The 27,143-nt window shown below is 56.9% G+C and overlaps 2 protein-coding genes across 4 annotated transcripts in view; both read left to right on the top strand.

Annotated features, from left to right (window-relative positions):
* Positions 1-12,777, top strand: part of WDR90 (WD repeat domain 90) — a 31,403-nt gene extending 18,626 nt beyond the window's left edge. For both annotated transcript variants that reach the window (XM_088063881.1, XM_088063879.1), the window contains 16 exons: positions 326-505; positions 1,493-1,593; positions 2,450-2,552; positions 3,163-3,284; positions 3,995-4,154; positions 5,321-5,511; positions 5,759-5,927; positions 6,398-6,509; positions 7,344-7,515; positions 8,085-8,207; positions 8,292-8,478; positions 8,936-9,066; positions 10,018-10,161; positions 11,252-11,371; positions 11,761-11,845; positions 12,534-12,777. In XM_088063881.1, the coding sequence (XP_087920007.1) occupies positions 326-505; positions 1,493-1,593; positions 2,450-2,552; positions 3,163-3,284; positions 3,995-4,154; positions 5,321-5,511; positions 5,759-5,927; positions 6,398-6,509; positions 7,344-7,515; positions 8,085-8,207; positions 8,292-8,478; positions 8,936-9,066; positions 10,018-10,161; positions 11,252-11,371; positions 11,761-11,845; positions 12,534-12,691 (2,258 nt within the window). In that variant the 3' untranslated portion in view covers positions 12,692-12,777. The remainder of the gene's footprint in view (positions 1-325; positions 506-1,492; positions 1,594-2,449; positions 2,553-3,162; positions 3,285-3,994; positions 4,155-5,320; positions 5,512-5,758; positions 5,928-6,397; positions 6,510-7,343; positions 7,516-8,084; positions 8,208-8,291; positions 8,479-8,935; positions 9,067-10,017; positions 10,162-11,251; positions 11,372-11,760; positions 11,846-12,533) is intronic.
* Positions 12,778-12,995: 218 nt separating this feature from the next.
* Positions 12,996-27,105, top strand: RHOT2 (ras homolog family member T2). 2 transcript variants are annotated; one of them, XM_014252447.2, is made up of 19 exons: positions 12,996-13,063; positions 13,342-13,395; positions 14,264-14,345; positions 14,452-14,495; positions 15,707-15,760; positions 15,989-16,041; positions 16,685-16,793; positions 17,219-17,320; positions 17,914-18,012; positions 18,422-18,530; positions 18,734-18,854; positions 19,877-19,961; positions 20,947-21,092; positions 21,173-21,273; positions 21,345-21,475; positions 21,867-21,947; positions 23,386-23,508; positions 23,662-23,864; positions 25,415-27,105. In XM_014252447.2, exons 2-19 carry the CDS (start codon positions 13,363-13,365, stop codon positions 25,530-25,532), a joined length of 1,794 nt encoding a protein of 597 aa, XP_014107922.1. In that variant the 5' UTR covers positions 12,996-13,063; positions 13,342-13,362; the 3' UTR covers positions 25,533-27,105. The 2 variants fall into 2 exon arrangements, with proteins under 2 accessions (XP_014107922.1, XP_005522858.1); XM_005522801.3 differs by having other exon boundaries at positions 13,005-13,063; positions 13,337-13,395.
* The last annotated feature ends 38 nt before the right edge of the window (positions 27,106-27,143 follow it).

Below are 27,143 nucleotides of genomic sequence, written 5' to 3'. Positions count from 1 at the left end.
CTGTGATCCCTTCTGGCAGACTGACAGACCAGTCTGCAGTTCTTTCCCCTAAGCTGGGCAAAGCCCAGAGGCGCTGGGGTTCAGCACCCCTTTATCCTCTGCTCTCCTCCACATACTGAGCTGCTGGCACAGCTTCTCTGACTGTGCTAAACACTTTGGTGGCCAATCCTAATAGGAATTGTCTGCTTTGCCCTGCACCCTAACAGCTGGACTGTTCCACAGAGCAGGGGAATGACACTGCCAGAAGTCAAGGGGTCAGGCACACATGGAGTGGGCCTGAAGTGTCCTTGGATGGTTCCATCTTGCCACTGATTTTCCTCCCCAGGTATTTTCTCTGAGTCGGACAGGGAGGAGGAAGCAGACCTGCCAGGCAACAGCAGGAAGGTGGCAAATGGGCACAAAGATGCCTCAGTCCTTGTGGTGGAATCAGATGGGAATGAGGAGCCAATTGTGAGGCCCAAAGTGAGGCTGGAGAGCCCGAGGTCTCCTGAAAAACCAGCAAACGGTAACTCAGGGGTATTGCCAGTTTGTACAGAGCTGCAGGCCTGCGTGGCAGCTTGGTCTATCCCTCAAAACCAAAGAAAGATCATTATTATTTCGGGGCAGAGAGGCCCAGACACGTGCTCTGAGCTGTGAGGTGAAAGGCTGCAACATGTTCCTTAGGAGTTTTCCCTTGGGCATGACCTTCCAAGGGAAGTCAGTATTGAGGGAAGCTCACATCGATCCCTAAAACTGCTCGTTTTTCTGGCTGTTTCCCTGCTGCTGCTTCTGGACACACCAGAAGCCTGTCTTCAGCCTGGAGCCAGTATCATCTCTGAGTGGCACATCCCATTAAATCCAGCTGCAATTAAAGCTCCCAATGGCTCTATTAATAGCTGCACAGCCTGGGAGCTGCAGCGGTGCGTGGCGACCTGCCAGGAGCAGGCAGCTGCCAGCGCTCAGCCCCAGCAGCACTTCTTGGAAAGCCTCAGGATAAAACTGTCCCCAGTGCTCCTGTTACAGTCCTGGAGCTGTGGGGCTCGTGGTTTCACAGGAATGCCTGGAGCATGAGGCATGGCTGTCCTTAGGCTGTTTGCAGTGTGGTGTGGCTGAGTGGGAAAGGAACTGACCCAGGGAATGGCTGGAGCTGTGTCAGGGAGGGTCAGGCTGGATATCAGGAAAAAGTTCTTCCTCCAGAGGGTGTTGAGCATTGAACAGACTCCCCAGGGAACGGGCACGGCTGCCAGAGCTCCAGGAACACTTGGACAATGCTCTGAGGCACAGGGTGGGGTTGTTGGTGTGGATGTGCAGGGCCAGGGCTTGGACTCATGATCCTTGTGGGTCGCTTCCCACTTGGGATATGCCACATGTGTCACTGCAGTTTGATTTTTGCCGCGTGTGTGTTCACACATGCACAGAGCCTGAATATAAGCAAGCCATGGCCTGGGTGCTGCTCCCAAACCCTTCTCAGGAGCAGCATCCCATAGGTACCATTTTCTTCTTTGTGTGGCAGAACCCAGGAAGGGAACCAAAACTTCCAAGTCCCAGTGTTCCATCCGCCCGGATTCCTACCGGCATTTCACTCCTCGCTTCAAGGCATCAGTACTCCCCCAGGTGAGAGTTGTGCTGGTTACCAGGTGGAGAACAGGCATTTTGGGGCTGGGGTAGGTGGATTTTCCAAATTGTTTCCATTTTGTTCTCTCTTGGAAAGCAATTTGGGAAACATACCCCTGGGCTGATGTTCAGTGAGAAATCGTAACGTTAATTCCCCGTTCTCCTCTTCCCAGACTAGTAAAAAGTGAGTTGTGCTCAAATCTTTTTGTGTTGCCCAAATCTGCATACATTTTTATTCAAAAGGAGTGGAAATGGCATTTGCTATTGAGAGTGAAAGACGAGTGAGCAATGGAGTGATTCATTGTGCTCCCATATTTGCGAGCAGCTGCATTGGCAGAGCAGGCTGGGGAAGGCAAATCCATGGAGCGTAGTGAGGAGAGACACGGCAGAGCTGTTAACAAACACAGCAGGAATAAAACAGAAACTTAACTCAGCCCATCACTAAGCTCTGCTGCTAGTGCTGGGAGAACAGCTACATCCAGATTTCACTCCCAGTCCTCTCCTCTGGCCCTCCACCTGGCAGCATTTTTCCTATTGAAATATCTGCATCCCAAGTCAGCCAAACCCATGGAACTCTTTCCCAGTGGGATTAGCAGCTGCTCCTCGGCTGAGCATTTGCTGCCAGCCTGTTTTGTACCCCATCCGAAATCATCTGTGCCTGGCTGTGCTGGGGCAGTGTTTCTTTTGTCATGGAATATTATTTGTCTCTTCCGTTACGGAATTGTGTGAGTATTGGCATGGATCTGTGTGGGATGTGTGTTTGAGGACACTCACTTTTTCCTGTGTGGGTGTTGATGCACCTGACCAGACCATTCTTCCAGAGATTATTTTAAGCCACTGTCTGTTTTTCTTGCAGAGTTTCTTGTCTCCTCCAGCAGGCAGTGAGGTGCTGAAGCTGAAAGCAGTGATTGGCTACAATGGGAATGGCAGAGGGAATATGGTGTGGAACCCAGATACAGGTACACTGGGAATGCTCTGCACTGTGGGATGTGTTGCCAGGGAAGCTGTGGCTGCCCCTGGATCCCTGGAAGTGTCCAAGGCCAGGTTGGACAGGGCTTGGAGCAGCCTGGGGAGGTGTCCCTGCCCATGGCAGGGGGGTAGAAAGAGATGAGCCTTAAAGTCCCTTCCAAGCCAGCCCACATGTTCTATTCTGTGATTCTAGGGGTGTCTACTGAGTGAAGTTTTCATCTTCTGACTGTTGGATTGGGATTTTTGCTCGAACACAGGGGTTCTTTGTATTGGTACAATCCAGTAGCTCTTTGCTGTTGGCAAGCTTTAGCTGGTGGGGCAGACTCATGCTTCAGTTGTTGAGTGGACAGAGCAGGAGGGAAGCTCACAAAGCCTATCCAGCCTCCTTTCTCCAGCTGGAATGATGCCCAGCAGCTCTGCTTTACTCAGATTAGGGAAAGTGAGATTTCACCCCACTCCCAACCTGCTGCTGTTGAGCTGCATCAAAGAGTCAGCTTTTACGTATTAATGAATCATAGAATTTTCCACGTGGGTTGTGGTGGGGGCTGTATGTGCAGCCTTTCCATGAAAACATCCCCTCTCCTCCCCCTCCTCTGCCAGGCTTCTTCGCCTACTCCTGTGGCTGCGTCATCGTGGTTGAAGACCTGCACTCAGGGTCCCAGAACCACTGGCTGGGCCACGCCGAGGAGATCTCCACACTCGCCCTCAGCCACAATGCCCAGGTAGGAGAGGCTGCTGCTGCCCCAGGGCTTGTCCCTTGTCACTTTGCAATACCACAGCCTAAAATCCCTTTTGTCTGTTCCTCCTTCTGCCTGGAGGCTATGGAAATTATTTTGGAGTCAGCTATCTGTTGTGCTGGCTCAGTGTGGGGTGAAGAATGTCCAGAGATGGGAACAGAGCTGGGGAAAGGGGCTGGAGCACAAGTCTGATGAGGAGCAGCTGGGAAAGGCTCAGCTTGGAGAAAAGAAGGCTCAGGTGGGACCTTCTGTCTCTCCACAACTCCCTGACAGGAGGGGGCAGCTTGTGGGAGTCAAGCTCTGCTCCCAGGGAACAGGCACAGGACAAGAGAAAACAGCACAAGTTGTGTCAGGGGAGGTTCAGGTTGAACATCAGGAAGAATTCCTCCATGGGAAGGGTGGCCAGGCATTGGAAGGGGCTGCCCAGGAGTGGTGAAGTGCTTGGCACTGGGTTACAACGTGGGGAAGTCACAGGTTGGACTTGATGATCCTGGAGATCTTTCCCAAGCCCAATGATTCTGTGATTCTGTAAAGGCTGTTCTCTTCCTCTGGGTGACGCTGCCTTTCCCTCCTGCCATCAGCTGAATGGCTGTTTCTCACTGAATTCTTCATTTGCCAGCCACATCCCTTTAATGTGGGACTGAAAAAGCCGTAAAGGCTGATGAGCATTCTCTACTTACACATTGTTCTCTTAGGTTCTTGCCTCTGCCTCAGGGAAGAAGGATGGAGACTCCCACTGTCAGATCTGCATCTGGAGCATCCAGGATGGGGCCTGCACAGCAGAGCTGTTCCACCATGAGACACAAGTGCAAGCCATGGCATTCTCCTGGGATGACAGATTCCTTGTCACCATAGGTGAGCAGTCCTGTGACAGCAGCTGTGGGTGCAGGGATGCACCCCAGAGCAGACAGCTCATGGCAGGAAGGTGCTGTAAGCACCAAATACCTGCCAGATGTGCAGCAGGCTCGTGGGTCGAAGCTGTTCTGTGGTATCCTTGGGACAGCAGGGAATGCAGAACTTACAGCTTTCTTCTTCTGACTCACTGGTGCTTCTGAAACCCCCTGTAAATGGTTTGTGGTTACTATTTATAGTGTGCAGAGGGAAAAGCCTTCTTCTGAACTTGTTATTGCTGCCTAGATGGACTTGGACAGAAGTAGCCAGGCTCCCAACTGTGAGCCTCCTGCCAGGCAGCCATGCCAGCCCAGGATCGATGCTCAAGCTGTCTGTTTGTTCAGGCAGGGGACATTTAAAGGACAACATGCAATTAGGAAGCTCATGTTTAGCATGAGAGGGGACCTGTGGAGCAGGCAATACACTCACTCTGGGCTGGTGAGGCTGCCTTTGGAAAGAAAAGCAGGCTTTGCTGGAGAGAAAGGGAGCTTTGTGCTCTTCAGGGAGCAGTGTGGGAGGGGAGCTCTCCTCCAGCTCTGGTCTGGGCTGCAGGGGAGGGAAAAGCTGAAAGTCTCCACAGAGCTTGTGGAGCCTGGGAAAGGCAGCAGGAGAGCACTGTCCTCCTGAGCTCTCTGGAAGCTTGGGAATTTTGCCATCACTGAGGCCAATGCCTTCCATGGAGCTCAGCTCTCACCTCAGCTGGGACCTTGGCGAAGGTGACATCCCCTTCTTTGTCAAGACAAGGTTAACCCTGAGTGCTCAATGTCACTGGAGAGTTTGGGTCATTCCCCAAGGTGTGCAGCAACTCCTAAGGATGGAGAAACAGCAGGAAAACTGCTGCAATCACAGCTCTGGCTGCTCCAAATGACTCCACTGCCAGGACAGGTTTGCTACAGCCCCCAGTATGAAGTGCTGGGCCAGCTCTGGCTGCCCTTAACTTGGGCAAGCATCTGTCGTGTCGTGCAGCTTGTGCTGGGCACAGAAGGAGTTGGGGCTGTGCCTGGAGTGGTGTTTGTGACAGTTGTCTCCCAACAGCTGGATGAGGGAGTGGCACAGTTGATGTGTGTGTGCTGTGTGGATGCTTGTGAGCATCCTGAGGCAGCAGAATTCTTCCTTCTGTCTTTCCTTAGGGGACTACAGTGACCAGACCATGGCTCTGTGGAGCACCCACACCTATGAGCTCATGCTTTCCACTCATATCTTGGAGCCTCTCCATGACATGGCTTTTAGCCCTGTCTCTCACCAACACCTGGCCTGTGTGGGGAGGGGAGCTGTGATGTTCTGGCTTTTGGAGCAGCAGGGAGATGCTTTCAGACTCAAGGTAAACCTTTCTTTTACCTTTTAAGATCTATTTTCAGGATCTCTGACTTATTTTCCGAGGCTCTGGTGAGGGCTCTGTGAGAGCTGATGATTTCTCTCAGTGAGGTGATATTGACTGTGCACAAGCAGCTTTTGGTTGTATTTGAGGCATTAACTGTGAGAATTGGGAGGAGGAGGATGTTTTTTCCTCCTGATGCATCTAAGCATGTTCATTCCCTTTGACATTCCTGGTTTTTGTTCTCTGGCAGGTTCATCGAGCCCCTGCCCCGGACGTGCTGGGGCTGGTGGAGCTGACATCTCTCTGTTACGGTGCTGACGCTCTCCTTTACAGCGGGACCAACTCAGGCCAAATCTGTGTGTGGGACACAGAGACCAATTCCTGCTTCATGACGTGGGAGGCTGATGAGGGCGAGATCGGTGGGTGCAGCGTCAGGCCTGTAACGGGGAATGTGCTGGGAAAGAAGCCATGAGCTTGCAGACTTCCCATTTCAGCAGTGCTTGGAAAACCAGTTTGCTGTGTTGGATACAAGATGTGTGGGGTGGCAATGGATTTGTGACCTGGGTTTCCTCAGGGTCCTGGGTTTCCTGGGGGCTTCATAGAATCATTAAGGTTGGAAAAGGTCTCTGAGATCATCAGGCATCCAACCACTAACCCAGCACTGCCAGGTCCAGCATTAAACCACGAGCACCACATCCACAAGCTGTTTGAATCTTTCAGGGACGGTGCCTCCTGCTCTGGGCAGCCTGTGCCAAAGCACCTACAGACCTCTAGTCTGTAAAACAGTGTTGGGCTGTAGAACCCATTTTCCTGCCCAAGTGGCTGTCAGGAGCACCCTTGGAATGATGAGAAGGAGCCATGGACACTGACAGGTGCCCTTCCTCCCCAGGTGTGCTGGTGTGTCGGCACAACCGGCTGGTGAGCGGCAGCAACACAAAGCGCATCCGCCTGTGGTTCGTGGCCACCGTGCAGGAGCTGAGGCTGAAAGGGCCTGATGCCAGGTAGGAGCTCATGGCCCCTCACCTGGCAGCCCCCAGGACCTGTCTGAGAGGTGGCATTTCACAGACAGACACCATGTACAACCATGCTGCTCCTGCTGCTCTTCATCCTTAGCTTTTTTTCTCCATCCTGTGACTGTTGATTCTTTCTCTCTGGATCTTTTGATTGAACTTTTCCTGCAGGTAGCTGAAACCTCTTAATAGTGGAAGTGGGTGTTTATCGCGCCTGAAGTTTGTGTCAGTTGTTTGTAGGAATTCCTGTAGGAGAATTAGGGAAAATACATTGCTTTTCTTTGTTCTCTCATGCTATTGCATGCCCTATTTTTTTTTCTTTTCCTGTAAAAGGATGGTTGAAGTGCAAATCCCAGAATTGTGGAATGGGTTGGGTGGGAAGGAACCTTCAAAACCATCCCATTCCAACCCTCCCTGCCATGGGTGGGGACACTTTTCACTATCCCAGGTTGTTCCAAGCTCTGTCCAGCCTGGCCTTGGACACTTCCAGGGATCCAAGGGCAGCCACAGCTTCTCTGGGCACCCTGTGCCAGGGCCTGCCCACCCTCCCAGGGAACAATTCCTTCCCAATATCCCATCTATCCCTGCCCTCTGGCAGTGGGAAGCCCCCTCTCTCTTGTCTTGTCACTCCAGGCTCTTGTTCAAAGTCCTCCAGCTCTCCTGGAACCCCTTTAAGCACTGGAAGAGGCTCTGAGGTGTCAACCCTGTTGTCTGGATGAACAACCCCAGCTCTCCCAGTCACTGTTCCATGGACAGGAGCCCCTCACTGAACTGCAACTGTTCCAAGATCTGAGCCAGTCCTTCTCCCACCCTGCCTTCCTGCAGGTCTGGCTCAGTTGTGCTGGAGCACGAGATCACCCTGGATGGGACGATTGTGAGCGCAGCCTTTGATGACTCCCTGGAGATGGGAATTGTGGGCACCACGGCAGGGACCCTGTGGTACATCAACTGGGTGGAGAGCACCAGCATCCGACTCATCAGCGGCCACAAGAACAAGGTCAGAGGGGCTGGGCCTGCTTTGAGTTTTGCTGTTGCTTTTCTGCTACAGAAAACAGGGTTCAAATGGTAGGAGAAAAGGTATTTTATGACAACTTGCAGTGCACCTTGCCTGGTCCTACCTTTGGGGTTAGTTTTACTGTGCACAGTACCTGGTCCTGCCTTTGGAGCTGGGTTTACTTTTTCCCATGATTGATAAGGCTGGAAAAGACCTTTAAGATCGTGAAGTCCAAGCACCAGCTCAGCACCACCATGACATTCACCAATAAACCATGTCCACAAATGCCACATCCAAACATTTTTAGAACACTCTTGGATGGTGACTCTACCACTGCCCTGGGCAGCCTGTGCCAGTGCTTTGAAACCCTTTCTTTGAAGAAATTCTTCCTAATATTCAATCTAAATCTCTTCTGGTGCAAGTTGAGGACATTTCCTCTTGTCCTGTTAGCCCAAAAGCAAAGCTCTGCACCTTTCTTTACGTTCCCTCTCGTCTGCCATGAGCAGAGTTCTGGGGGATGAAGGGGCAGGGCAGCTGATGTGTTTCCCTGTTTCCCCTTTTCCCTGGAGCAGGTGACCGAGGTGTGCTTTAGTCCTGATGAGAGTCACTGTGCCACATGCGGGGAGGACGGCAGCGTGAGGATCTGGGCTCTGGGCAGCACAGAGCTGGTGGTGCAGTTTCAGGTGCTCAACCAGGTAAGACTGTGGCACATCAGTCTCTTCCTTGTGGCACAGGGAAGTGTCCCCTGTGTCACCAGGTCTCTGCCAATTTCCTTGCAGAGCTGCCAGTGCCTGGCCTGGAAGCCTCGTCCCGTTGGGGTGTGGCCTTGTCCCGGTGAGAGCCAGCATGTGGTGGCAGGGTACAGTGATGGCACAGTCCGTGTGTTCAGTGTTTCCAGGACAGAGATGGAGCTGAAAATGCACCCCCACGCTGCTGCACTGACAGCAATCACCTACTCCACTGATGGTGAGGCTGCCTGAGGTGACAGTGGGGACATGTGACCTTGGGGAACATGGCTTGGTGTGCCTGGGTTTACCCTGACCTCCAGCTGCTCTGTGTCCTGGCCACCTGGCCAAAACCCCAGGGCCAGGGAGAGCCACAGAACTTCTCAGTGAGCTCTGGTGACTCTGCCAGCTGAGCTTGTGGTGGGTGGGACACGGGAGGTGTGTTGGCTCTGGGATAGCCAAGGGGTTTGGGAGTACAACAAACACCTTTGTTTTATGATCTTCTGTGGCTCTTCTTCAGTGTGGCGGTTCAATGGGTGTCTCTGAGACATCTCATCGTACCCAGCCCTTGACTGGGATGTTCCCAGCCTTTCACAGTGTTTCAGGACACTGGTATCCCATTGTCTTGGACCTTTCTCCTCTGACCTTTTTCTCCTCCTACAAGAAGTGTCCCATTCTTTCCTCTCCTTTGCCAACAGGGGAAATGATCTTATCAGGGGGCAAGGATGGGATAGTGGCTGTCAGCAGCCCTCGCACTGGAATGACCATCCATGTCCTGGCTGACCACAAAGGCTCCCCCATCACTGTTCTCCAGTGCACCAGGAAGCAGGTGAGACCTCAGGAGCGAGTCCAGTCCCCATGCATCACTGCACAGCTCTGGGGAGCAGCATGGTCAGCAGTTGCTTTGGTGTCCCTTGCTTTTCCTCTTTGAAAATCTCTATTCCATCCCCTCCAGCAGCTTCTGATCAGTTTTTCCAGGGATATATTCAGTGGAATAAAGCTCCACGTGTTGCAGGTGCAGCCTGAGTGAGGCTGTGCCTGCAGGGTGACCTTTGGTGGCAGTTGTTGTCACCCTGGACATAGGTGTGACATGAACCTGTGCCACAGGCTCTTGGAGAGCAGCACCCCTCAGGAGCAGCCCAGGCTGTGAGCTTGCAGCCCCTGTGCCCCCCAAAAAGGTTCTTTGGCAGCTTGTACCATTCCTCTGTAGAACTGAGAAGACTTGGCTGTGCAGCAGTGGGATGGTTTGAGTACCTCCTTTGTCCTCCTCTTCATGGAGAGTTTCCTTTGCACAGCAGAATAGGGAATGGTTTTCCCTGAGCTTTCAGGCTTTAAGATCATCTACACTGCAAGGCTGTGTTTCCTTGTAGTCTGAGACTGAGGAAACCCTCCTTGATTTGAGATGAAGGATGTTGTTAGGGGACGCATGGTATTGGAAATAACTCTCCTAGGAGATGTGCAGATCCAGAGAGTGTCCCAGGAAAGAGAACTGTGTCATTCAGAGCAGGATTTGGGTTGGAAAGGACCTTAAAAAGCAGCCATTTCCATTCCATTTCCATTTCCCTGCCATGGGCACGGACCCCCCGTCACTAGCTCAGGTTGCTCCAAGCCCCATCCAGCCTGGCTTTGGACACTTCCAGGAATGGGGCAGCCACAAACAGAGGTTAATCCTGGCTTTGATCCCCTAAACACAATCCCCATGTTCCCATGAGTTCCTGTCCTGCCTTTCCTTCAAGGCCTCAGTGCCCCAGAATGACAGGGTTGTGTTTCTGCTCCACAGTACCACGACTTTGGGGTGGAAGGAGGGGAGCTCTGGCTGGCTGCCAGCTCCGACCGCCGGGTCAGCGTCTGGGCCTCCGACTGGCTCCAGGACAAGTGTGAGCTCCTCGACTGGCTCAGCTTCCCAGCTCCTGCTGGCCCTGAGGTGAGCGTGGCACCTGCCAGGCCCTGCCTGCTCCTGCTATGAGGCTGGACACCAGCAGAGATGGAGGAGGGAGGCACAGGGCTCTGAGAGAGTGTGTGTGCACTTAGGAAAAGCATCTCTGTTAGTCCAGTTGACAGAGAACCTTGTTAATGTACCTTCTTGGGTGTGGAAGGGAAGTGTAGCAGTGCCAGATTGCCCTGGAGCACTGACTTCTAAGCATGAGGAGCCCTAAACTGCACCTGCAAAGAGCTGTCACCCTGTGCCAGCAAAGCAGAGCCTGGGCAGCAGTGAGCATGGTGTGCAGGAGGGAGAACTAATTATGAGTGTACTGCTAATTCTGACACCCCCGAGGAGTGTGAATATTCCAAGCCAGGAGCCTGGTGATGGCTTCCCAGAGCCAAGTACTCAGCCCTGTGTGTCCCTGCTGCTTGGCAGAAGCCTTTGGCTCCAGCCCAGGGGTAGGGTTTGGGCAGCAGGACACCTGCTAGAAAAGCAGGAGGATGTGTTGGAGAGGCTGGTCCCTGGTCCAGGTGACATTGGCAGGCAGAAAGGAGCTGGGTGTTTTTGGGGGATAAGAGGCAGTGCCTCAGCCTGGGTCCATACAGCAACTGGGTTCTGTCAGTAATTCTTCTGTTTATTTCCAAAATAAATGTATGGATGGATTTCCTCTGGAAAAAAGTTCACTACAGCTCTCCCTACAGCCTGAAGGTTTGATCTTGCACCCACTGTTAAAGATCTGCCTCCTGGGCCCTGTTTTCTTGTGTTAAACTGATCCGTAACCAAATCCCAGCTTCAAGCCCATGCAGCAATAATATCTCGGTGGGAATTCAGTCTTTTGGACCCTCATGGGACCTGCTCCTACAACACTAAACTATTTGCTTCAGGTTTCCATGGCAGGGTGTGGTTGTTCCTTGCTTTTCCAGAGCCTGAGATGGGAATGCAAGAGGGAGGAAGCAGCCTCCACCACACTCACGTCCCACTGCTCAAACACTCACAGCCCTGGTGTCTCTCTGTGCTCTCCTTTTATCTCTCACTGATGGAAATAAGAGAATCCAGCCTCAGTTTTGTTGCCTTTGGTTTCCCTCACCAGGGTCTCGACAGCCTCCCGCCCAGCCTGGCTGCGTTCTGCCCTTGGGAACACGGTGTCCTGGTCTACGTGGGCTTTGGGCTGCAGAAGGAAGCTTTGTTCTACAGCCTGAGGAAGAAACAGGTACCTGTCCCCTGCCACGGGCAGTGGGGACAGTGTGGGCTGGCAGAGCTGCCCTGGGTGTTACCCTCGGTCACAGGGGTGATGTGGGCTCAGGCAGCTGCTCTGGGAACAGATTTTCAGTTTGGAAACTCCCAAGTGTGGGCCAGGTGAGCAGCAGAGCCCTGCCCCTGCATCCAGGCAGGCAGGCAGTCCCTGATCCCACTGGAGGGGAAGGCGGCTGTTTACAGAGCATTAACACTCTCCCCACTGTCTCCTGGATGCCTGGGGAGGCTTTCAGAGCTGTGCAGCCTCAGCCCCTCCCCATGGCCCTCCTTAGGGCTGTGGCTGCGCAGCTCTGGGTGCTGCCTTTCCCCCTTTGAGCTGCTGATGTTTCTCTTGCTGGGCTGCAGGTGCTCAGGAAGATACCCCTGCCAGCCTTTGCCACGTCCCTCAGCCTGTCCCCAGCTGCACCTTTCATGGCCATCGGCTTTGGTGGTGAGTGCTGGGGGTGCCTGGGCCCCTCCTTCTTCTGCCAGAGGGGAAACAAGCGTGTCCTTATTCCTCAAAACAAGAGACATGTCCTCAAACCTGGGAGCTACAGTTCAGGGCAAGGAGAAACCTCCAGGAGACTCCTGGGTCAGAAATGAGATGCACGAGGTCAATCCTGCTTGTCCACAGGCAGGGTTTGTCACTGGATTGATTTCCTGGGGTTGTGGGCAGTCTCCATTTCTGTGGCTGTGTGAGCTGCAGCCTCTGAGGCAGCATGGCAACAGGACCCTGCTCACTCCTGGAGCAGTTTGGATCCGTCTGTCCTCTCAGCTCAGTGACTCGACTTGCAGCAGCAGTGGGGAGAGAGCCTGGGGACTGACTGGAGATGGTGCTTCTGGCTGGGAGAAGACATGAGAGGGGCTGGGGGTAACTGGAAACAGGCTTCAGGCTGGGAAAAGACATGGGGAGGGTCTGAGGCTGAGGGGGAATGGTGCTTCTGGCTGGAACATGATATAGAAAGGGAGTGGGAGGTGACCATGAATGGTGCTTCTGGCAGGGACGGGAGATGGAGAAGGTCTGTGAGTGACAGGGAAAGGGTGGTCGTGGCACGGTCAAGCCCCAGGGAGCGGGTGTGGAGGGTGATGGGGGACAGTCAGAGCGTCCTGGCCCAGCCCTGAGCTGCTCCTCTCCCCAGACCGGCTGCTGCGGCTGCAGCCCTGCCCCGCCGGGGCCCCGCAGGACTACGCGGGCCATGACGACACCGTGCACTTCTGCTGCTTCGCACCCTCCGGCCGCCGCCTCCTCACGGCCTCCCACAGCGCCGTCCTCGTGTGGGAGCTCACGGGCGCCTGAGCCGGGCTGGCCCCGGACCAGCGACGCTTCTCCAGCGGGGCCCGCCCCGCGCCAGGCCCCGGCTCCGGCCGCGAGCAGGCCCAAACCACCGCCCTCACGGCAGCAGCGGCCGGCGGCGGCGGCTGGCCCGCCCGGGCCTGGAATGTGTTTCACGGCCCCGTTCGCCGTTTGTTGCCGTTAAATGTTTTGTTTTGTTAATAAACCATGGAAGGACGAACGCTGGCGGTGTCGGTGTGCTGGCCCGGCAGGGGGCGCTGTGCTCCCCGCGCCGCTCCGCCCCGCCGCTCGGTGGTGCGGCCGGAAGTGGGGGGGGGCCGGGAGGCGGCGGCGCCGCCATGAAACGGGACGTGAGGATCCTCCTGCTCGGGGAGGGTGAGGGGCACGGGGGAGCCGCCTCCAGCCCGGGATAGGAGAGGGGGCACGGGGATCCTGGGGGAGAGGGTTCTCCTGCAGGGAAGGGGCGAGGGCGGGCGGGGAGCCGGGTGGGTCCCCTGTCACTGGCGGGACTAGGGGAGAGATCGGGCCCGCCCGTGGCCCCCGCGGGTGTCATTGTCACCGGCTCCGATCGTGCCTCCCACCGGCCGCTGTCCACCTCAAGCTCTGCCGTGCCCGTGCCAATGTCAACGTCCTCCCTTTATTTCCTAGCCCAGGTGGGGAAGACGTCCCTGATCATGGCTCTGGTGGGAGAGGAGTTTCCTGAAGAGGTGAGTGGGGAGGGGTCGCGCACACCGGCAGCCTGAGCCCCTCGCTGGGTGGGACAGCTCTGTCCCCAGGGTCCCCGCTGGAGATGGGGGTGTCTGGGAGGTGCTCACAGTTCCTGGGCCTGTGGAAGCAGTGGCTGGTTCAGGTGAGGTCAATGAGGACCACACGGAGCTCCAGCTGAGGTGGGGTTTTCCTCACTTTGTGCTCTGATTCTGGTTTGGAAGCTGATCCTGACTTGCTGGGGGTCTTTTGGCACCAGCACAGCAAGGTTGGCACCGCCACAGAGCCCTTGGAAGGGTCCAGGCCCCATTCCCTGCCTGCTGTACCCTCTGGAGATGGGTTTGGTGCTCTGAGCCAGGCCAGCTGTGAATAGCAGCATCCAGCCAGCCTGTGCCCCCCGACAGCTTCCTGTCCCAGCATAGTTTGGGTAGGAAAATAGGATTAATCTGTCCAGGCATATTTTCCCTATGCCTCACATGGTTTCTTCTGCTGCCCACAAGCAGCTGGTGCCCTCCATGGTGTTGTGCTGGGCAGCACCAGCTCAGGGGTTTGAGGGGGCCAGCCCTGCACCTCTTCCCTGCTCCCAGCCCAGCCTAGACAATCAGCTGAGTGCTGCTCCCAGAGGAGCCCAGGGAGTGCCCAGGGCTTATCTCCACGGGGATCAGAAGCTTTGTGTTCAGGAGGCAGGTGGAAGTTCCACCTCAAGGACAGTGCCTGTGCGAGGGCTGGAGCGCAGGGGGCTGTCGGGCCAAGAGTGATCCGTGATCCACAGCTCATCCTGCCCTGGCAGTGGCCACGTTGGGGTCTGAAGTCCCTTGTCACCTCTGCCGCTGGCTGCCTGTGGCTGGATGGGGTGTGCTGGCTTTGCAGGTGCCCCCCCGAGCAGAGGAGATCACGATCCCAGCCGATGTCACCCCTGAGAAGGTCCCCACACATATAGTGGACTACTCAGGTAGGGCCCTGTCCTGCCTGGCTTCTCCCCTTCCCTGCCTGCCTGAGGGAATTGGGAAGGGGTACCCGTGCCTGGGCAGGTGGTGATGGCTTCACTCCCCTTCCAGAATCAGAGCAGACAGAGGAGGAGCTGCAGGAGGAGATCGCCAAGGTGAGTAGTGCTGGACTGGGAGGTTGTGCTCCCCAAGGGACACATGGCTGCTCCCCTCCCCTCCCCATTAGCCACGCAGAGAGGCACAGGCAGTTGGTTATCCATGGATTAATGCTCCTGGTTTGTTCAGAGGCTTGTTTAATCCTGCTCTGTCTTGTAAGCTGTTGTGTGTGGCTTGTCCAAGCCCTCTGGGGAGGCTCCAGAAGGCGAGCGGCGGGGGGCAGCTCGCTGCCCACGGGAGGCGGAGGAGGCTGCAGAGCAGATGTTGTGCTCTCAGCCTTGGGAGGTTCCCCACGGATTCAGAAGAGGGAGAAGCAGTTGCTGGGTTTGGGCAAGAGCCCTGCTTCCCTGCATTAGATCCCTGTGGCTGCCTGATGAAGCAGTGGCACAGAGGAGTTAATTTGGGAGCTGGAGCCTCTGGCGAGCACTGGGCGGGGAGGGATGAGGGAGCCCTCCGAGCAGCCATGGAGGAATAATTAAGTTGTCTGGCTGGGGTGGACCTAGCTGCTCTTTGCCCTGGGATTAACCTTGACTTTGCAGACGTGAGGACCTTTTAATTATGGATAATAAAACCGTATCTCTCACGTGAGCAAAGCTATTTAATCTCTGAGCCCCGGTGGCTAATGGCCGAGGAGGTGGGCATGGGAGTCCTGCTCCCTCCACCCAGACAGCAGGACTACACAGAGGCTTTAAATGGTTCCAGGAAATCCTGCCTAAACCCTTGTGTGTCCTGGGATTAGCATTAAACTCTCTCCTGAAAGGACCAGTGATCCCTCCTGTCTGCTTCCGATAAAGCCTCGGTGCTGGCCCTGACTGCACGGGGTCAGGAGGGGAGGAGGGCCAGGACACAGCTGGTGCGGGAGAGGGATCCCACATCCCCTGCAGCCATGGGAGCAGCAGCTCCTGAGGCAGAGGAGCGGTTCCCAGCAGCTCCTGAGGCAGAGGAGCTGTTCCCAGCAGCTCCTGAGGCAGAGGAGCTGTTCCCAGCAGCTCCTGAGGCAGAGGAGCTGTTCCCAGCAGCTCCTGAGGCAGAGGAGCTGTTCCCAGCAGCTCGTGGGCTCGTGCTGAGGGCAGCCCAGTCGGGGGCTGTGTACGTGTCCGTGCTCACGTGCGCTCAGCCCGCTGCCTTTCCCTGGCAGCTCAGCCGGCATTCCCTGCTGCCACAAGTGTGGCAGGGACCTCTTCACCACCCTCTCCTGCTTCTCTTGCAGGCCAACGTGGTCTGCATGGTGTATGATGTCACCAAGGAGGCCACCATTGACAAGGTAATGGGTGCCCACCACAGCAGAAGTTGAGCCCCACCCAAGGTTGTTCCCTCACAACAGGACATCAGGCTTGTAGCATCCTGGTGCTGGCATCCAGCATCCCTGGGCCTGCTCTGCCTGCTGGTGTGAAGGAGCAGATGGCTGCAGGGCCCTGTTCCTGCCTGCCTGGGATCTGCCTCTCTCTCCCCAGGCTGTGCTGACAGCCCTTCTCCTCTGCTCACCTTCCAGATTCGCACAAAGTGGATCCCCATGGTGAATGGGGGACTTGAAAAGGGATCCAGGTACCATGTGGGCTGTGATCTGTGGGTGCAGAATTGGGGGATTCTGGGGGCTGTGGGATGCTCACCACCCTCACCTCCTTCTGAGGGTCCTGAGAGCAAACCAGCTTTGTGGTTTGAACCAGGCCAGGTTGAATGGGGCTTGGAGCTATGGTCTAATGGTGGTGACCCTGGCAATGGCAGGGGGTGGGATGAGATGAACTTTAAGGTCCCTCACAGCCAAAACTATTCCAGGACTGTGTTTTGTGGCCAGACCATTTGGAGCAGAAGCACATGGGGACTTTTCTCCCCCAGAGATCCAGCTCTGAGGCAGGGGGTCACTGAGGAGGAATCCTTCTTCCCCCCTGGATCAGACAGGGAGAGGAGGCTGCCAGGGGGATCTGGGAGCACAGAGTCTGTGTGTGGATCTCTTGGGCAGAAGGCTGCTGTGCTGGATTAAAGGCTCCTGAACATATTGTTGCTGGGTGAAAGCATAAGCAGGATCAGGCAGTCTGTTTCTCCAGATGGATGCTCCCGGCTGTGGGAGGCAGGAAAGCTGCTCTGGACCTTGCAGAGGAGAGTTGGGGCCTCCCTGACCTGCTCATGGCTGGGACAGTGCTGGGACCAAGAGAGGGGTGGCCTCACTTGTGCTCTGTGTCTTTCCTAGAATCCCCATTATTTTAGTGGGAAACAAGTCTGACCTGCAGATGGGCAGCTCCATGGAGGTCATCCTGCCCATCATGAACCAGTTCTCGGAGATTGAGACCTGCGTGGAGGTGAGGGAGCTGGAGGGGGTGTGCAGAGCCTCCCTGAGGGCTTGGAATGTTGGTGTGGTGGGAGTCAGGGAGCCTCTGTGCTCCTGGAGAGCTGCCCTGATGATGTTGCTCTACACAAGTCCCTGTGTCCAGGGATTGAGAGCCTGTGCTTTGGGCTTTCTCTTCTTTACCCCTTGCAAGGAGCAGCTTTCTGTGTCTGCCCTCTGTGCTCTCTAGTTGGAGTTCCACACAGTCCCTGTTGGTTCTGGGGCTGTGGAATGGGCACAGTAAAGCCAGAGCAAAGCCCAGGAGATTGTCCCTTTTGATTTTTCCTCATGGTGGACAACTGCTCTGGGCCTTGAGGCACAGCTAGAGTGGCTCGAGGAGATCGTATCATCCTCCTCCTGCCCTTTTCATCAGGACTGTCTCTCCCTCTGAATCCCCAGTGCTCTGCCAAGAACCTCAAGAACATCTCTGAGCTCTTCTACTACGCCCAGAAAGCTGTGCTGCACCCCACTGCCCCACTCTACGACCCTGAGGAGAAGCAGGTGGGTTCCTGGAGGAGTCATCTTCCCGTCACACTGCTCCAAGCTGGAGTTTCTGGAGTGGAAGTGGAGGGTTTGGGTTGGCACAGACAGGCCAAGGGAACAGTGCCCATCTCCTGTGCTCAGTACAGCCAGCTGGGCAGACAGACAGACACCTGCAGGGACTTGGGTGTGGTGGGGCACAAGTCCTCACGCTCCAGGCTGTGCGTTGGTTGTGGAGGGAAGGGTCTGGAAGAAAAGTTCTCCATGGATTGTCCTCTCTGACTTTAGATTGGATATTAGGAAAAATTCCTTCACGGTAAGGGTGGTCAGGACTGGTACAGGGGGAGTGGTGGAGTCACCATTCCTGGAAGGATTTCAAAGCTCTGTGGATGTGGCACTTGGGGCCATGGGCTAGTGGTGGCCTTGGCAGTGCTGGGGAACAGCTGCACTCAGATCTTGGAGCAGTTTTCCGACCTTAATGATTCCCACCTCCAAGGTGGCTGTGGTACTGGCCTAGAAGTGCAGGAAGGGAACCCACTGCGTGTGGGGCTGCAGGAGGAAGGGCCAGGCTGTGGCTGCTGCCCTGTGATGCTCACTGTGGTTGGTCCTTGCAGCTCAAACCCGCCTGTGCTCGAGCACTGACGCGGATCTTCAACCTCTCGGACCAGGACAACAACCAGATCCTCAGTGATGATGAGCTCAACTACTTCCAGGTAGGGTGGCTGCAGAGCTGAGGAGTTCCCAGTGCCTGGGATTCCCTTTCCAGCAGGGAAGTTGCCCCTCTCCTGACACAGCCATCACATTCCTGTTTGGTGTTTCTGTGGCACAGCTGAAGCACTGCAGGATGCATCTCTGAGCATGTGGGTTTCTGTCTCCCTAAGCTTGGGCTGAGTTTGCTCTGCCATGGGAAGACCAGGAGGCTCTGGAGATGCTGAGAGTCCTAAATTATTGGGATGCTGATGAACAGGGGTTTAGTCAAGGCCTAAGGCAGAAATCTGTGAGCAGAGTAGATTTTCCCTCCCTGAAACCCCATTCCTTGCCAGGGGAGAGGGAACCTGGTGAGAAAGGATTGTGCTCTCTGAGTGCTTTGCTGACAATGGCCTTCATTCTCTTGGGAGGCAGAAGTCTTGTTTTGGAAACCCCCTGGCTCCCCAGGCCCTGGAGGATGTGAAGATGGTTGTGTGGAAGAACACGACAGACGGGGTGCAGGACAACGGCCTCACCTTGAATGGTAACAGCCCCAGGGCTCCCTGCTCCTTCCCAGGGGCTGGAGGGATATCCCAGGGGGCCCTGTCCTTGACCTGAGCCTCCTGGCTCTCATTCCAAGACTAATTAGTTCCTCTTGTTAAACTGTGGCTGCTAGATCTCTCTGTCCCAGCAGTCTGTTTTCACAGACTGAACTGACTCCACTGAGCCCCCTGATCTCTCCTGCAGGCTTCCTCTTCCTCAACACCCTCTTCATCCAGAGGGGCCGGCACGAGACCACCTGGACCATCCTGCGCCGCTTCGGCTACGACGACGAGCTGGAGCTGACAGATGACTACCTGTACCCAGAGTGCGTGTCCAGGGCTGGCCAGGGGGTCACATTCCCGTGGGGCTTGGCTCAGCATCCCCAGCACCTTGGCTGGATCCTTCCTGCACCCCAGGAGCTGCTGTGGGCCCTTCGGTTCTCAGATTCTCAGTCCTCACCTTCCCCTTGGGCAGGAGCTGACGTGGGGCTGGGGACAAATACAGCAGGCCTCGGGGCTGTTGATTTAGGCAGAAAGTGGGAAATGAAATCCCAGACTTCCCTTGACATCAGCAAGGGGTTCTTGGAGGCTGCCGTGTCCCTGGCTGAGCGAGGCAGAACGGCTCTGTCAGGAGCAGTGAGCTGTCAGCACAGCCCTCGCGGCTGATTGTGCAGCTGCTGTCTCTTCTCTGCTCCCTGCCACTCTGGAGATGGGGAGCTGGCAGGAATGGAAGGGTTTGGCTTGAGAGCTGCCTCCTCCTGTTCCCAGAGAGCAGGCTGCAGGGAGGTGACAGGGACATGCTGGTGGATAGCACTCGGGGCACTGCTGTGCCCTGCTGAAGCCCTGGGCATGAGGCAGAGCAAGGGCACAGCATCTCCTGGGCTGCTTGGGATGTACCAAGGAAAGGCCACTGTGCATCCCCAGGGGATTCTCCCCAAAAGAAGGGAGCTGTGTCAAGGAATAGCCAGGCCTGGAGGCAACAGCTGACTTTGAGCAGGGAGGGAGTGGGGAGCTGTGTCCTCTGGGTGAGATGTGCTCACACACTGCCCTTAGTTCAGGGCTTGAGGAGGCTCTTCTGGGGGTCTGAACTGGAGAATAAGATATGAAAGATACGAAAGATAAAAGGGAGGTTTAGGTTGGGTAGCAGGAAAAATTTCTTTGCTGAAAGGGTGGTCAGGCACTGGCACAGCTGCCCAGGGCAGTGGTGGAGTCCCCCCATCCTTGGAGGGATTTAAAGCCATGAAGATGTGGCACTTAGGGTCAGTGGTGGCCTTGATAATGTTGGAGCAGTTGGACTCGATCATGGAGGGGTTTTCCAACCTAAATCATTCCATGCTTTTCCCGACAGGATCCGCGTGCCTCCCGGCTGCTCCACGGAGCTCAACCACCTGGGGTACCAGTTCCTGCAGAGGCTCTTTGAGAAGCACGACAAGGTGGGCAGCAGTGCAGGGCTCCAGGGGAGGGGCTGCTCTGCACACCTGGGCACAGGTGCTCCCCTAACCACCCCTCTGTGGAGCCCACCAGGGAAGGGCTTTCCTCTGCCACAGCATTCCCTCTTTGGAGGCTTTGGGAGCAGGAAGTGGCCACAGCGAGCTGTAGGTAGTCAGATGGCCTGTCAGGGACATGGGGTTGTGGTCACTACTCTTGACCAAAGGGCAGTTTGGACTTTGAGGGACTGGGTCTGAGTTGGCATCAAGCTTGTAGTGCCTGGCTGCAGGGAGGGGGGCAGGGAAGTGGGCACAGCTGCTGGCCAGCAGCCATGGACCAAACATCAGCATCTGCCAGCCTGGTGGAGGGCTGCCAGGCTGGAGAGAGGGAGAGAAAGCATAACATTTGTGCCAAACTCAGGCTCTTGGAGAGTGGGAGAAGGGGATGTATTGGATGCACCTGCTCAGACTGGCTATTCAGATGTTGATGTGCAGCTGGGGTATGGCAGCTCTGACAACAGGGAGCGGCTCGGGAATGGCAGCAGAGAGTGGACACACATCCCTGGGTGTCCAGGTCAGCTCTGTGGCCATAAGGAATGGCAGAACTGGATGGATGCACATCCCTGGGTGCCCAGGTGCCTGTAGGTCCCCTTCAGGCACCGCAGCCAGAGTGCTGAGTTGGCCTCTGTCAGGCCAGGCTGGGCTGATGCAGGCTGCTGTGGGACAGCTGGCTCCAGGAATTCCAGGAACAGCAGCTCAGGGCTGTGGGGTGGGCACGGACAGGTCCTGCCTGGTTGCAGCTGCAGTCCCAAAGCGTGTTTGTTGTTGTGCAGTGCTGGCAGTCCCTGAGGCACAGGCTCTGTGAGCTCACCCAGCTCCAGCCTCGCTGCGATCGATCGGTTCCTGCTGTTCACAGCATCCCTGTGATGTTCCACAGCAGGGAGGTGGCAGGGCCCACCTGCCTCCCTGGTGACTCCCTGTGTTTTGGCAGGACCAGGACGGAGCCCTGTCGCACACAGAGCTGCAGAACTTCTTCAGCGTGTTCCCCCGCGTGCCCTGGGGCCCCGAGCTCTACAACACGGTATGCACCACTGATAAAGGCCTGCTTTCCCTGCATGGATTCCTCTGCCAGTGGACGTAAGCTCAGTCCCTCTCCCTGGCCCTTGGTCACATCACTCAGCCCTTGCTGACCCTCCTGGCGTGCTCTGTCTCTCCAGGCTCGTGGCTTACCTGGACGTACGGCACTGCCTGGAGTGCCTGGGCTACTTGGGCTACCCCATCATCTCGGAGCAGGACTCCCAGACCCAAGCCCTCACAGGTACAGCCATGCCCTCCCCTTCTGTCACAAGGCAGGTCCCTCCTGGCTCTCACCACCCTCTCTCCTGCCAGTGACCCGGGAGAAGAGGATTGATCTGGAGAAAGGGCAGACCCAGAGGAATGTCTTCCTGTGCAAGGTGCTGGGAGCGCGGGGCGCAGGCAAGTCCGCCTTCCTGCAGGCCTTCCTCGGCAGGAGCCTGGCGGTGAGTGGCTGCTCCCTGGCCGGCCACGCTCCCAGGGCGGAGCAGGAGGCACAGCTGGGGGTCCTGGAGCCATCTGTCCCCTGCTGGCACCTCCCTGCCTGTGGCCAGGCCCCCCTGCTTCATGCCCTTCACACACCTCCCCGTGTGCTGGCTTTGGTGTCCTTAATCCTGGCCAAGGCAGTGGGCCTTCTCCCTCTGCTTGTCCCGAGGGGCTGTGCCTTTTCCCGGTCTGGCCACAGCAATGCTGACTTTCCTGCCTGTTAGGAGCAGCCCCACATCTCATGATAGGGCCTGGCTGCCCCTCAGGTGGCTGTCAGGCCAGGGGGGCTGGGGCACTGTCCCTCACCCAGCACATCTCCACTGCCTGAGACAGCGTTTCCCTTGGTGACAGGCCCAGAGGGAGAACCCAGGACAGCCATCCCTCTACACCATCAACACAGTGCAGGTCAATGGCCAGGAGAAGTACCTCATAGTAAGTCTGGGACAGCAGGGAATTGTGCCGTGTCTGGCCCTTATGGGGCTGTGTCCCCATATCCTGGCACATGGGGCCGGGCTGTGGCTGTGGTTGTGGCTGTGCTGTGGCTGTGCTGTGGCTGTGGCTGTGCTGTGGCTGTGGTTGTGGCTGTGGCTGTGCTGTGGCTGTGCTGTGGCTGTGCTGTGCTGTGGCTGTGCTGTGGCTGTGGCTGTGCTGTGGCTGTGCTGTGGTTGTGGCTGTGCTGTGGCTGTGCTGTGGTTGTGGCTGTGCTGTGGTTGTGTTGTGGCTGTGGCTGTGCTGTGGCTGTGGCTGTGCTGGGGCTGGGCTGTGGCTGTGCTGTGGCTGTGTTGTGGCTGGGGCTGTGCTGTGCTGTGGCTGTGGCTGTGCTGTGGCTGTGCTGTGGCTGTGCTGTGGCTGTGGTTGTGTTGTGGCTGTGCTGTGGTTGTGGCTGTGCTGTGGCTGTGGCTGTGCTGTGGCTGTGCTGTGGCTGTGCTGTGGCTGTGCTGTGGCTGTGCTGTGGCTGTGCTGTGGCTGTGCTGTGGCTGTGGCTGTGCTGTGGCTGTGCTGTGGCTGTGGCTGTGCTGTGGCTGTGCTGTGGCTGTGCTGTGGCTGTGCTGTGGCTGTGGTTGTGTTGTGGCTGTGCTGTGGTTGTGGCTGTGCTGTGGCTGTGGCTGTGCTGTGGCTGTGGCTGTGCTGTGGCTGTGGCTGTGCTGTGGCTGTGCTGTGGCTGTGGCTGTGTTGTGGCTGTGCTGTGGCTGTGCTGTGGCTGTGTTGTGGCTGTGCTGTGGCTGTGGCTGTGCTGTGGCTGTGCTGTGGCTGTGGCTGTGCTGTGGCTGTGGCTGTGCTGTGGCTGTGCTGTGGCTGTGGCTGTGCTGTGGCTGTGCTGTGGTTGTGGCTGTGCTGTGGCTGTGCTGTGGCTGTGGCTGTGCTGTGGCTGTGCTGTGGTTGTGGCTGTGGCTGTGCTGTGGCTGTGCTGTGGCTGTGCTGTGGCTGTGCTGTGGTTGTGGCTGTGGCTGTGCTGTGGCTGTGCTGTGGCTGTGCTGTGGCTGTGCTGTGGCTGTGCTGTGGCTGTGCTGTGGCTGTGGCTGTGCTGTGGCTGTGCTGTGGCTGTGCTGTGGCTGTGGCTGTGCTGTGGCTGTGCTGTGGCTGTGCTGTGGCTGTGGCTGTGCTGTGGCTGTGCTGTGGCTGTGGCTGTGCTGTGGCTGTGCTGTGGCTGTGGCTGTGCTGTGGCTGTGGCTGTGCTGTGGCTGTGCTGTGGCTGTGCTGTGGCTGTGCTGTGGCTGTGCTGTGGCTGTGGCTGTGCTGTGGCTGTGCTGTGGCTGTGCTGTGGCTGTGCTGTGGCTGTGCTGTGGCTGTGGCTGTGCTGGCACATGTGAGGTGTGAGGAGCAGCCCTGGGACACGGCTGTGCCACCATCCCTGTCCCCTGTGCTGCAGCTGTACGAGGTCAGCGCTGACACGACGTTCACGAAGCCGTCGGACGCAGCCTGCGACGTCGCCTGCTTCATCTACAGCCTGAGCGACCCCAAATCCTTCAGCTACTGTGCCAGCATCTATAAGGTAGCTGGCAGGGACCCTGGGGACTTTACAGGGGGTCCTGGGTGACCCTGTTTGACTTCACCAGGGGCATGGGGGACATCAGCCTTCATGGCAGCTCTGCCTCTCCCGGGGGTTGGTCCTTAACCCCTCGCTGGTGTTTCTCTGTCTCTGCAGCAACACTACCTGGACAGCCAGATCCCCTGTGTCTTTGTGGCCTCCAAGACAGACCTGCCAGAAGCCAGCCAGCAGCCAGGGCTCTTCCCAGCTGAGTTCTGCTACAAGCACTGCCTCCCTCCACCTTTCCTCTTCTCCTGCCACAGCCAGGGACCACCCAGCACCGCTGTCTACACCAAACTGGCCACTGCTGCCACCTTCCCGTTAGTATCCTTGCCATGGAGGGGCTCTGCTGGGAGCACAGCCTGGGGAGGGGGCTGTGTCCCAGCCCTGCCTCTGCCACATTGCTTTTGCTTTGGTTTCTCTGCAGCTTTTGGTGTCATGTAGGGCATGCAGTGACAGGACAAGGGGGGATGGCCTTAAGCTGAGGGAGGACAGGATTAGATGGGATATTGGGAAGGAATTGTTCCCTGGGAGGGTGGGCAGGCCCTGGCACAGGGTGCCCAGAGAAGCTGTGGCTGCCCCTGGATCCCTGGAAGTGTCCAAGGCCAGGTTGGGCACAGCTTGGAGCAGCCTGGGATAGTGGGAAGTGTCCCTGCCATGGCAGGGGGGTGGGATGAGATGAACTTTAAGATTCCTTTCCACTCAAACCATTCCAGTGTTCTGTGATCTGCTTATACAAATAATTGAAACAGAAAAGCCATTTCTTCCTCTAATTGCAGAGGGGGGAGGTTTTCTTCTGCCTGTGTGTATGTCTCTGGCAGATTTAGTAGATAGATCCTGCCACAGGAGTGTTTATTTTTGAAGCCTAGGATGAAAAACGCTGAAGAGGAGTAGCCAGCTTAGTTTGCCAAGGCCCACGGGGGGGGTGGCAGCTATTTTCTCCCGATGAGATGGATCAGACTGAAAAAGAGGTCAGTGAAGCGAGACCTCTGTCACACAGCTTCCCTTTGGGAGGAGCTGCACCCCAGAGGGGCTGGCAACGGGGCAGGACGGCAGCAGGCTGGTCACAGGAGGTGAGGGGAGCTGTGGGAAGGGAGGAGGATCCCTGTGAGTGGAATCACTCCAGGGCTGGGAAGGGTGAGTGCAGCTCCAGGGGCCGAGCCCCGGCGGGGAGAACGTGTGGGAGCGTTGGAAGGCAGGATGGGATTACTAGTGAGTAGTTTTCCCTCCAGCTTCTTTTCAATAAACAACTTTATTTTTAGAGCTGACGCTTTTTTTTTTTTCCCTCCTCTTCTGCAGTATTAAAATTTAAATATTCTTAATATATCTTAGGGTATGTGGTATAAATAAATAACAGCGTAATGGAGGGCCGGGGATTGGCTGTGTTCCCCCAATGTAGTGGGGAATGAATTATGGATGGAGGGAGAGAGAGGAGAGGAGCACATCAGTGCAGGACAGCACGTGTTTGGGAAGGGAATGTGTACGCTGGGGCAGCACTGGGCGCTGTCCCTCGCTGCCCTTTGGTCCCTGTCACCGGTGTCCCCATGGTGGCATCCAGGCTCTCCGTGCACTGGCAGTTGGAAAGGCAGCTTGACCTAGAAAGGCAGATACCTGTCTAATTATTTAGGTGTTGGAGAGCTGTTTCCAGAGCAGGGGAGGGGACAGCCACATCGGTCCCACAGCCCTCCCTTGGCTTGACGGTGATGCCGGGTGACGAGTGCTCCGCTTGCAGGGACGGGGAATCTCTCAGATTCTCACTGGGCTGTTCCTGCCGGTGCTGGGCTCACCCCCGGCACTCCCCAGCCTCGCAGTGTGGGGTAGGAGCAGCGGGGCAGCCACACTCACCGGCCTCTCCTGTGTTTCCTTGCAGCCACCTGAACGCCGTGGAGCTGGGAGTCGCGTCCTTCTGGCTGCGGGTGGCGCTGGGGGCGGCGGTGACGGCGCTGGTGGGCTTCACCCTGTACCGCCTGCTGGCCAAGAACAAATGAGAACCACTCTCCACCCCCTCCCCCGTGACACCAGCTCCCCGTCCCCAGCGACGCCCAGGGAGGGGCCCCGCCTCAAGCCGGCCCCTGGTAGGAAATCCTCCTTTGCCCCAGCCTGGATTGCAGGAGCAGTGAAGCCAGACCTCCCAGCACCAGCAGGATCCATCCCTGGCCCCGGCCAGCCTCACCCTGTGGCCTCCTGACCCCAGGCAGCTCTGCCAGGAGGGCTCTGCCTCACCAGCAGCTGGAGGATCACCCTCATCTTTTATTCTGTTCGATTTTTTTAACGCTTGTTTTTAAGCTCAAACACGAGTGTTTCGGTGTCTGTTGGACTGGGCACATCCCCTCCCTAGAGGGCTGTGCTGGTGCCCTCAATTCTGGAGGGCGCAAGGCTCCCGGAGCCTCTGGGAGCTCCAGCAGCAGCTGAGCTGTCAAATGAGCTCGTGGCTGCAGCTCCCTGGGGCACATCTCCATCTCCTGTCCCGGTTTCCCTCAGCCAGCGCTGGGAAAGGCAGCTGGGGAGGGAGGGCCAGGCACTGACACTCCCCAGCCCCAGTGTTTGGAGTCGGGCCTGGCCCCTCTTGCTGGGACACAGTGGCTGCTGTCCTGGGCTGAGGGGGGACAGTGACAACCAGGGTTTGTCCTGAGCTCCTTCCTGTTCTTATGAGTCCTGCAGCGTGTCAGGCTCAGTGTCCCTCTGCCCTCCTTTCCTGCCTCCTGTGTGGCCCATCCCCACTCCTGGCCACCAGTATTCATGGCCAGCAGTATTTGCAGGGTTCTGGGAGCCCTGGCAAGGACTGGGAGGGTGTTTGATGCCCCCTGTGTGTCCAGTCATTCCCTGGCAGTGCCATCACTGAGCTGGTGCCACGCTGTGCCCTGGCTCCTGCTGTCCCCTCTGTGGGGCCCTATCCCACAGAGGCTGGCGAGGCTCTGGGCATTGCATCTCCTGGCACCACTGGAAGCTCCTTCCTGTCCTGTCTCCTGTCCCCTGCCCACCCCTGAGCTGGATTCAGCTGCTGGGAGTGAGCTCAGCACCCACTGGGGCCAAAGCCCCACAGTGTCCCTGTCTGTGAGTCCCAAAGAGCAGCAGCAGTGCCCATCCCTGGGTTCCCGTCCCCCAGGAGGAGCCTGGCTCAGCCCCTGGCTGTGCCTCCAGCCTGGCCTTCCCCAGCACGCTCGGGGTCAGTCTGCAGGCAGCTGTGGGGGCAGCTCCTACATAGCACCCAGAGCTGCTTTTTCTGTGTTTTGTCTATTTAAATGTTTTATCATGGCCAGAGCCAGCCAGGGGGTGCAGAAATCTCTGGGCAGTACCAGTGTCTCTCCCAGGGTGGTGTCCCTGTCCCCCTGCTGTGCTGGAGCTGCTCTGCCAGTCGGGCACCCCCTCACTGCTGGCCCCGGTCCCTGGCACTGCCAGGGCCACGTCCCTCGTGTTTCACGTCCCTGTCTGTGCCCACCGTGCGTGGCTCTGCCAGCCAGGCCCGTGCCTGGTGTCTCCCTGCTCCACATCTGCTGGAGCTGTAAGGTTTTAGGTTTGTTCTCTACAGCAAAATAAATTTTTACACACCTTGCGCTTGCACACCTTGTCCTGTGTCAGCTGAGGAGCAGGACCCTCGT

This window comes from Pseudopodoces humilis, chromosome 18, assembly GCF_049639895.1.
Source record: "Pseudopodoces humilis isolate 2021_Gansu_Grassland_sample_001 chromosome 18, ASM4963989v1, whole genome shotgun sequence".
NCBI lineage: Eukaryota > Metazoa > Chordata > Aves > Passeriformes > Paridae > Pseudopodoces > Pseudopodoces humilis.
The sequence above is the reverse complement of the archived record's forward strand: the minus strand, read 5'-3'. Positions and strand labels throughout refer to the sequence as shown.